This window comes from Fusarium proliferatum (assembly GCF_900067095.1).
Source record: "Fusarium proliferatum ET1 genome assembly, contig: FPRO_scaffold009, whole genome shotgun sequence".
In the NCBI taxonomy this organism is placed as follows: Eukaryota; Fungi; Ascomycota; class Sordariomycetes; order Hypocreales; family Nectriaceae; genus Fusarium; species Fusarium proliferatum.
Genome location: NW_022194798.1, coordinates 2,278,676 through 2,288,939, shown reverse-complemented (window position 1 = coordinate 2,288,939; position 10,264 = coordinate 2,278,676). Strand labels below are relative to the sequence as shown.

The following is a 10,264-nucleotide window of genomic DNA, read 5'->3' as shown; positions in this document are numbered from 1 at the left end:
TTATCTTTAATTTCTTTTTTTAAGCTTTAATAGTAAATTTCTATAAGTAAGTTATTATTTTATTAGGTTTTAGCGGCTAGCTATTAGAATTTAGCTAAATAGGCTATATATAACTTATACTATTTAAGTATAAGCAGTTTAGCTATTGCCTGGCATTCTTTATTAATTACTTTAAAATTATCTTTAAGTGCTTACTTAAAGTTTTCTTAATTTCTAAAAATATTTTAAATATCTTAATTCTATAGGTTTTTTTTATTCTTAAGGTAGTCCTTTATAATAAATTTTTTTTTAATTTTTAATATCTTTTTAAATTAATAGTATAGTAAATAGTAGTTTTTTAGTTAGGCTATTTAGTCTATTTAAAAATAGTTAAAAGTAACCTTTTATTTAAGTAAGGAATAGAATTATATTACTTATCTGGCCTTTAAAGGGTTCTAGCTTAAGCAGTTTAAGTACTTTTCTAAGGTCTCTTTTATAGTATTTATAGTTACCTCTTTTATTATTAGCAATAAGCTATATATTTATTTATACTTAAAGTGTATTAATAGTATTATAAAATTATTAAACTTTAGCTGCTATTTTAATATTACTAAATAGTACTTTAATATAAAGAGGTATTAAGGTATTAGTATTATTAAATATCTTAATAGTATATTATTACTTAATATATATATAATATATACTAAATAAAAGCTATTAATATATAATAGTTATAGGTTTTAAATAAGAAATTAGTCTATATTAGGTTTTATATTTATAAAAATATAAAGTATATATATTAAGCTTAATTTAAGTATTATATCTCTTAATAATTAAGTAATATATATTAGGCTTATTAATATAAAGAAGTTTTATTAATAGCTAATAAGTTAAGTTCTATTTAATGCTAAATAAATATATATATATATACTAAATGCCTTTAGGGTTAATTAGTAAGGTTATTGTTAGATTAATAATAATTTAAATAGATTATTACTAATTAAGAGGAATTAACTATAATTATAGAGTCTTAGCGCTAATTGTCTTTAGCGGAAGTGTTATTGATTGGTGGAAAATGTGGGTCGCACGTGGATGCCTTATTGGGTCGTAATATCTCCTGCATAAGCATAGCCACCGCTATCTATTCTGCTTTTTACTTAACCTTAAATGGTATTTTATCTATGTTTCCTGTGATTGCTGTAATGTGCTTCTAGTCACCGCCAGCAGCGACCGAATCGTGGATTGAACCTCAGCCATAGTCGACGATGACATACAATCCGCTATTCCCAGATTCCCTGAATGCATATACTTGGACTGAAACGTCCTCACCGTGTGATACAGGTGTTTCAATTGGTAGTCCACCACAGTCGCCAGCAAGATCAATCTCAATGGCGGATCAAGCTTCAGGCCGGCGACGCGGCAGTCCAGCGAGTCGAACAGCGGGCAATCCTGGTTCGATACAGATGAAGATACCGCGTTGCGGATCTCTTGTAGTATCTGATCGTATGTAGATAGCAGAAGAGACAGGGGCGTGAGGACCAGGTGAAGGACTGTTTGCCAATTGGAACAGACTGGGTCTGTTGCATCGCCATTGCTTTTCACACATTGGTGTAATAGCTCGGTCACGACACCCAGCGTCTCTTGGACAGGTCTCATGGCTGCTTCTGTGTATTTCGCCGGCCGAGGTTGAGTGACGACACCCCTCGCGTGAACGGGTGGCAGTTTCGTGCGTAAAAGCTCCTGCTGGAGCCTCGATAGTCTGTCCAGCTGGCTAGATCCATTCGGTGTTTCATTTGTTAGACATAGACGTGGATCGATATTGGGATCCTTCGAAGAAACAGGTGTACTTGTCGCCAGAGGCCACAGGTCTTCATCCATGGGCATGTCGAGGAACGGATGTGTGGCGTTGAAGTTGTCGAAGGTGTTGGTAAAGTCGAAAGAGTTGAAGAGTGCTGTATGATCTGAAACAAGATCAACGGCGATGCATACACGATTGGCGAAGGACAGAGGCTTACCTGTAATGCAACTATCTCCGAGCTGTGGAGGTGATGGCGGCATGGATATCCCCGAATCCACAGTCACTGCATCTCTATCGGAAATGCCATAAATAGCAGCGTCAGAAATGGACTGTGTCTGCTGTATCTCTCTGCCGGCCATCGACGCCTTGCTAGGTCGTCCAACCTTGAGAGCAGGGCTATAAACGCAGACCAAATCGTCACCAAGACATCGTGTACAACCATCCAGGTCACCAGAGCATCGTAGTTTACGAGCGTGACACCTGTCGCAGGCGAGTCTCTTCTTGGGTCGTGTCCCGGATGGACTGTGCATTATTGCGGAGAAAGGGAACGCGGTAACTAATTGGGGTTGGAGCTACGGAAACGAGAATGCAGAAGAAACTAAAGCGGATTTTGTTGTTCTGCTGCATGGTAATGGAGCAATTGAGTATCCCAAACGGAAGGATTCGGGATCCTCGTTATGCTGTAGGACATGCTTTTACGAATGCCCAAGTCGAGAACAAAGATTCGATGTTGGTCCTAACAAAATGGCCCCTGCAACCCCCCTGCTTCGCTACTTGATTTTAGTGGGTTTGAAAACCCGCCAGCATTCGCAGTTGTGACAATCAGAAACATATTCTTGCGATAACGCACTCATCGTACCACCCACAGACAGCAAAGGATCTGACCCCCTGGACGGCACAGAACTTCGGCATCTTCCCTTTTTGCAATTGTGCAAAAGATCCATGCGGAAGGACATTGTTCTTATCCGCTGAATCACCCCACAAGTCACGCAGCGCACCTACGCGACGTTGCATTCCATATCTGGCCCCCAAAACATGTAAAACAGAGCAAGAATCCTTCTGTTCCCTGCAGCCATCACGGCGGCCGGGTAGGTCCTTGGCTTCCGGTAATACTTGTGCCGTTCCCGCTTACCCGTCTGTCAGGCTAGTACAGTATGGGAAGCTCAAACGGTAATTGAGGGATTTAGGAAAAGCCGTGCCGCTAATCTCGCCCGGGGATATGCTGCGGCGAAACAGGTTCGGTTGCAAGCGTCAGCCCTGTGGTCGGAGCTGGGCGATCATATCTTGGCGTGCAGCCGGAGGTTATCTCGAGAAAAGATGATTTCTTGTGATTATTTACCTGAACTTGTGAGCGTCGAGTCATGCTGCGCGATGAATAGATATCACCGTGACCGTGCTTCTAGACCTTCCGCGTACTTGCAGCGCGGGTCTCGGACAGGTTCGTGATCATCTCCAATACACAGCCCCAACAAGAGAGAGTCCTATATCTACCGCAATCACGAGTTTTGCATTCCGAGGTCGTACGTTGAGTCGTCTTCAGTGGGGCACTCTCAAGTCGGACCCATCGTAAGCAATCCATTTTCGATTCTGTCGATTATTTTACGCATTCTGCCTCCTGTGCCTCAATCTCATCTAAACGGAGCAGACTTTCCTCCCGTCCTCCGCTCGTCTACCATGCAGGCAAGGTTTGTGCACCAATTGCAGGGGCAAGTTAACTCTCTCCTGTAAAAACTCTTCCTTGGCACGCACTGTTAGTGCAGTGCTAAGAGTAGGATTTTCTGCAGGCAATATAACCATATAAAAACTATAGGGATACAATCGGCTCCCTAACAGCAGTTTTTAGAGAAGGAATTTTAGAGAGTTTGCCTTCTTTAATAATACCTTTATCGGATCTAATAGCAGCATCTTAGAACTAAAATGCCTAAAATATTAAAGCGCAATGCCTAGGGCATTCTTAATAATATCCTTTTAATTAATAATGCTAATTATACTAAGTTCTTCTCCTTCAAAGATTATCTATACTATTAGCCTTTAATTGCCTTTTAAGGTTTTTCCCTATTACTATAATATTTAACTATAACCTATAATTTAGTAATTAAGGATTATAGATTATACTAATAAATATAATAATATAAAAGAGAATTCTAATTAATAAAAAAAGTTTAATAATAAATTGCCTTTAAACGTTCTATTAGGTAATAGGCTTAAAAATATATAGTACTTTTTATATTCTTAATATATTAAATAGTAAAGAAAGTAGGGTTTCTTTATATTTAGCTAGCTTAATTTAAATATCTTATAGGTCTACTATATAACCTTCCTACAACCTTTATAAGATATCTATTTAGGATAAAGGACTGCTTCTAGCTATCTAACCTAAAACTTTTACTAAGACAAAAGGGCAGTCTTATTATTCTTTATTCTAGAAGTTCTCTAAAGAGTATAAAAGTTATATAATCTTCCCTCCTATAATACAAAAGGGCAATATATAGGTAGAAAATGTATATATATGTAAATAACTAAGGTAGAGAAAATATAATATTACTAAAGCCTCATACTAATTAACTTTATAACAAACTGAAACCAAGGCTTAATTCACAATAATCAATCCATCTCGAGGAATATACCGCGTTATTTTACCAGTTGAACGGTTGTCGAAGACCTCAGATCCTTCGAGCTAAACCCAACACTGAGCTTTATGCGACCCTTCGGTACCATCCAGTCCTGGATAGTAACATCCCAATAACTCAGATCCCGACGCCCTAGGGCGAATGACACTTTCTTGGCCTCCCCAGGCTCAAGATAGACCTTCTCGAACCCACGAAGCATCCGTACTGGGCTGTTGGCTGGTATATTGTTCTTGGGCAAAGACGCATACAGTTGGATGACTGTGGCGCCTGCAACCCGACCAGTGTTAGATACCTCAACGTGGCACTTGATGACTGTTTCCCAGAGGTGAGGGTTACCGCCTAGGGAGAGTGTAGCGTTGGAGGGGGATGCGCGGGCGGAGATCTTGTTTGCTGACGAGACGACGAGGGTGGAGGATAGTTCAAAGGTGGTGTAGCTGAGACCGTAGCCAAACTCATAGAGAGGCTCTAGGCCCTTGTTGTCGAAGTGTCGATAGTCAATGAACAGGCCCTCACTAAATTCGCTTTGCCAATTCGAAGAGTCTTCAGCTGCGGAGCCAGTGATGTTGGTGATCTTTCCGTTGTAGTCCTCCTCTTTCTTGGCAATTGTATATGGGAGCTTTCCAGAGGGATTGACCTTTCCGATCAAGACGTCCAGGATAGAATTGCCTGATTCCTGGCCTGGGTAATGCGCAGCGACAATAGCGCTAACATTAGGGTTCGTCGCCCACGGCATCACGTCCGGCCCTCCAGAGTGAGTGACTACGACGGTGCGGCGAGGGCAGCGTGATGCAATACTATTGACGACTTGAACTGAGTTGTCATCTGCCACAAGAGTCTTGCGATCAAAACCCTCGGTGGCGAACGATTTGAGGAAGACTATACAGACCGCTGGCCAAGGGTACAGACCAGGCATAATGCTGAGAATAGCAGTATTGTTGGTGACGTACTGGAGCCGCTTGCCGTTGGCTTTCGCGTAAGACTTGAACGTGTCCAAGGGACTGATAACGTAGCTTGGTCGGCCGCTTCCTGAACCGCCACCGGAGATAAGAGTACCGATGTCGATGCCATCGTGGTCGCTGAAGAGGGTACCAACGGAGGGATCAGCAGCATCGTTACCAAAGAGACCGATGTTGGTGAGGGACTTGTTAAGAGGAAGAATGGAACCTTGATTCTTGAGCAAGACTGTTCCGGCAGCGGCGATCTCACGGATGAGCGCTGAGTGGTTGCCGCGGACATCGCGGCCAACTGGAGAAGGGCCTGGATAAGGATACCCGAAGCCGTTGTAGACGAGAGGCAGAGACGATGGGTCCTCAGACGGGTAGTCTTTGTCCTGACCAAGATAGAAGTAAGGCGTCAGGATGCGGCGCACCATTCCATTGAGATCCGACTCAGAGAGTGTCTTGTTCTTGACACACTCAACGAGATGGTCGCCCCAGTACGTGTCAACAGGGGAAAGTGGATTTACAGGTCCGGGCTGGTTCATGTCAAGCCCTGCCTTAACGGGACCAAGTCCAGGCGGCGTAGCCAGAAAGTCCGACATGACATAGCCCTCAAAACCGAGCTCTTTCTTCAAGAGGTTATTGATCAGATGCTCGTTCTCGCAGCTATATGTGCCGTTGACTCGGTTGTAGCCACACATGACCGATGATACACCAGCGTGAACGGCGTCTGCAAAGGGCCACATATACAGCTCGTGCATGGTGCGATCGTCAATGTTGGAGGATACTGCGTCCACCATCTTTCCGTTGATGAGTGTGGGCTTGCGCTGCGTTTCTTGCTCGTTGCCGACGAGATGTTTGGCTGTAGCCTGGACACCGGTGTCTTGGATTGCTCGAATTGTCTCACCCATGGCGATGCCGGTTAGGTACGGATCTGGCGAGAAGCCCTCCCAGTTGCGACCGCCGTATGGACTTCTTCCCAGGGCTCCTGCAACGGGTCTAATCTATCGTCAGTGATTCCAACACGAGGATGAGTGGCAGATCTGACCCAAGAATCACGTGGGCACCCTTTGCTTTGAATTCTTCGGCCATTGCTTCTCCCCTCAGCGCCATCAGCTGCCTGTCCCACGTCGCAGCGGTAGTAACGCCCGATGGAAAGACACTGACTAGATCGCCGAGGCGAAGACCAATTGGTCCGTCTTGGATGCAAAGACCGCCGAAGCCAAGACGTTTGATGGGTGCGATGTGCTCGATGCATGTGCCGTCAAAGGTGCCTGTCACTATCGAGGACTTTTCCTCCAGTGTCATCTTGGAGGTCAGTGAGTCTGCTTTACCACGGGCCTTGAGCCATTGCGAGGGGTCGATTGCTGTACCACGTCAGTAACCCTCGGCCGAGGTGTGAAGGACGATCTAACCTGATGATGATTGAGATCCTGCTACAACGGGCAAGGCCAGTGATAGTAACGATGCCAAACTGAGTCGATACATCTTAGGCACGGAGTATTCAGTCTAAGAGCTACCGTCTTAGCATAGCCATCTTATTTGCCAGCGCTTCAGTTTGTATACACTACTACTCATGCACTTGGGCACCAAATGAGCACCCACAATCATATTCTCGCCGAGTTCCGCACAGTCCCCTAAAGAGGCCGAAATGAATCGTAACATGCCAAGAACAGCGCAATCCTCCATCCTCAGCTCTGCTAGCCCCCAACCTAATCTGTACAAGAATGGGCGCAAGAGTCTAGACCTATATCCACCCCGGAGCTAATCTTACGATTTATCGTTGGATCATGACTTCAGCTGACAAGGGTCCTCCCCATCTTCACAGAATACGACACGCCAATTTTGTGCCTAGATTACCGCTTCTCTACCAAAAGTACTCGTCGAATCCGTCCTGCACATCCGTGACTATCCCATTAATGAGCTCAGCTGCGCGTCCCTTTGGCACCACGACTTGTACCTGGTATTCCAGGCTATTCGCGTCTCCTGCATCAGCAGCCTTTGCCGAATAAATCATGCACCAATTTCGGACCGGCAGAGCCTCCACTTCTAACGGCTGGCAGAACATATGCTGCTCCTGTCCGAAATTTATCTCCTCCATAGAAACTTTGGTCCAATCATCTACATACAAAGTATCAGTGTCAAATGCGGGGGCCAAGTCCATTAGCCCGTTGATAGCTTGAATTGATTGAATCCACTCATCGCCCTTGGCCAGTTTCTCTGGCGTTAGCCCAGTGACTCCTTCACGAACTGTGATGCCACTTCGCTCAGACTTTTAGACGCTGACAAATACGGCGTATCAATAGCTGTGATGCCAGTACCGAAATACTCCCTAGCCATATTTCTAGCCTTGCGTGCATCTACTATAGCGAAAATTCGCGTAACGCGCGGATGCAACGTAAGCCCGTTGTACACAACGTGTTTCATCGCTTTGAGTAGGCAGGCTTTGAATGCATCTTGTGTTGAGCATGTCTTCGGGTGTAGTCGAGCCCGTGCTTTCTGAACAAGGGTGCTGAGATCTCCAGCTGAGAGGGAGACTTGAAGAGTATCCTTCCAAGGATATGTAGACATTGAAAGTGTTTCGCGTGTATAGATATCTTATCTCATTATTCTTCTCTTGACACTACTATGACGCTTTAGCCATCCCACTCTTGTAAGATGACGTCATCTCAATCCGCTTTCTGACCCTTGTTTCGGAACTTGCTTGCTTTATCGATATTCCCCTCACTATCAGACTCCTCAAATACGCCTCGGCTCATCTCGTAACAGTGTCTGATCTGGAACGCTCTCTAAACTCTGCCTTGAGAAATGAAGCTCAGCTAATACGGATTCCGGAATCTGAATACGACGCGAATTGCTTGCGCAGAGTGGATCACTTCGGCGAATTTAGCAGACAAGCTCCTAAAACAGCCAATCATAGGCCGCTAAACCCGCCGCTGTTGGTTGCCATGTAAAGCGCTTATACTGCAATCACTTTTGCCGAGATCGGGCCATCCGAGACAGACACCTTAACTTATTTCACTCAGAAGAGCCCGAGATCAGACCTGTCGAGATAGTTGTCATCTAGCAACTGCTCATAATAGAAATTGACGCACGCCATGCCTAGTTCCGAGTTGGCGCACCCGTCCCGCAAGATCCTGCTCGTGGTGACGACGGGCGGATTCACCCATGCCAGTACGTTAGACTAGCCCCTCTCCATATCACGCCACTCACTTCCAAGTTCTAACCCTCGCCCAGGTCCCGTATTCGAGATTGGCAAAATTCTGGCCGCAAGAGGCCACACCATTGAGTTTGCTACGCTCGAGGGCCAGGAAGCCTGGACTAAGGGCTATGAGTTCATCACCAAGGTCCACACACTGGGCCCGGGCCCGACTCACGACCAGATGAATGCCCACTACCTGCGCATGCGAACGTGGGACATCTCAAAGGGCATCTCGGGGACTATGCCCAGCAAGTATCTATGGGACTCGTTCTGGCCACAGACATATCGGGGACTCAAGGCCATCATGGACGACCCCAAGACAAGGCCAAGCATGATGATTGCCGACTTCTTTGTTGATGCCGTCAAAGATATTCACGTCGAGTATAATCTGCCAATCACTCAAGTCTGGCCCCAGATGCCCTTCTTGATGATGCCATGCTCGTACATTCCTGGCCAACCGGGCTTTCAGCTTGAGGGGACTCTTACCTCTGAGCATGCTAGCCTCTGGCATCGGATTAAGAACGAACTCGTCATCTTCTTTGACCTGCCCGTTATCTTGAAATGGATGAAGTGGACCAAGAAGATGCGCCTCGAAAATGGTGTCAAATATCCTCCTCACAAGATCCAGAAGCCTGACTACCTTATTTTTGTTAACTCCTTCCTTGGCCTGGAGATCCCGCGTGATCTACCTCCTACCTGTGCCCCGGTTGGACCCTTGATCAGTGACACTTATCCACCACTCAACGAGGAGTGCGAGCAGTTCCTGACCAAGCATACCAAGGTCATCTATATCGCCCTAGGCACACACATTATCCTCACCAATGCCGACGCAGCCAAGATCATCAACGGTCTGCTGCTTCTTCTTGAAGGGAGCTTATTGGACGGCGTCATTTGGTCTATTCCCAAGAGTGGCCGTCAAGATCTCGATGTCAACACGACCTATAAAACTGGTAACAAGACGCTCCGCCTGGGGGATATTCTGGATGGAAAGAACCCTGACTGGCTGTGTTCCACCTTTGTCCCCCAGCGAGCTATCCTGGACCACCCCTCGACAAAGCTCTACTACACACATGGTGGTGGTTCTAGCGCCAACGAGGGTCTCTTCCACAGGGTACCCATGCTGTCCATGGGTGTCTTCATGGACCAAATCTCCAACACAGCTCGACTCGTCGATGGAGGCGTGGCTGAGCCGTTAAACAAGTTCCGCTTTACGTCCCAAGAGATCTACACAAAGGCAAAGAAGATTCTCCTTGATGAAGACGGGAGCTATAAGCGCAATAGCCTGCGGTTGATGCGCATCGCTCATGTGGCTTCCCGACGGAAACAACATGCCGCGGACCTGGTTGAGGAGCTGATTTACGACACTGAGCTGAGGTTCAAGGATGGAAAGGAACTCAGGCCCATGCATCTGCAGACGGCGGATATGCGCATGCCAGTGTGGAAAGCCAAGAACTGGGATATTTGGGCTGTCAGTCTTCTGGGCATTGGTGCTGTCTTTGGAGGACTGGGGATTGGCGGAAGAATGTTATGGCTGCACCGGGGTTGGCTGACTGGATCAGTGAAGGGATTCGTGGGAAGCCAAGAGTGGTTGAGGAACCTGATCAAGTAGGTTTGCTAGTTTAGATGTGTATTGGCCTTGCAAAACAACAAGCTTGCTTAAAATATGATCACTATTTCTGATATAGGTACATAAAAGTGACCAGCAACACCCTCTATG

At 45.8% G+C, this 10,264-nt stretch overlaps 4 protein-coding genes across 4 annotated transcripts; 1 reads left to right on the top strand and 3 right to left on the bottom strand.

The window, feature by feature from the left end:
- Positions 1-1,158: 1,158 nt before the first annotated feature.
- Positions 1,159-2,307, bottom strand: FPRO_14900 (uncharacterized protein; the record flags this gene model as incomplete). The annotated part of the gene is made up of 2 exons (XM_031220840.1): positions 1,159-1,940; positions 1,995-2,307. The coding sequence occupies 2 exons, from the start codon at positions 2,305-2,307 to the stop codon at positions 1,159-1,161; spliced, it is 1,095 nt and encodes a 364-aa protein (XP_031086458.1).
- Positions 2,308-4,408: 2,101 nt separating this feature from the next.
- Positions 4,409-6,833, bottom strand: FPRO_14901 (uncharacterized protein; the record flags this gene model as incomplete). Its single annotated transcript, XM_031220839.1, has 3 exons — positions 4,409-6,344; positions 6,394-6,712; positions 6,761-6,833. 3 exons carry the CDS (start codon positions 6,831-6,833, stop codon positions 4,409-4,411), a joined length of 2,328 nt encoding a protein of 775 aa, XP_031086457.1.
- Positions 6,834-7,212: 379 nt separating this feature from the next.
- Positions 7,213-7,916, bottom strand: FPRO_14902 (uncharacterized protein; the record flags this gene model as incomplete). Its single annotated transcript, XM_031220838.1, has 2 exons — positions 7,213-7,565; positions 7,619-7,916. The coding sequence occupies 2 exons, from the start codon at positions 7,914-7,916 to the stop codon at positions 7,213-7,215; spliced, it is 651 nt and encodes a 216-aa protein (XP_031086456.1).
- A 527-nt stretch (positions 7,917-8,443) lies between these two features.
- On the top strand, positions 8,444-10,156 carry FPRO_14903 (uncharacterized protein; the record flags this gene model as incomplete). Its single annotated transcript, XM_031220836.1, has 2 exons — positions 8,444-8,519; positions 8,583-10,156. The coding sequence occupies 2 exons, from the start codon at positions 8,444-8,446 to the stop codon at positions 10,154-10,156; spliced, it is 1,650 nt and encodes a 549-aa protein (XP_031086455.1).
- Positions 10,157-10,264: the final 108 nt, after the last annotated feature.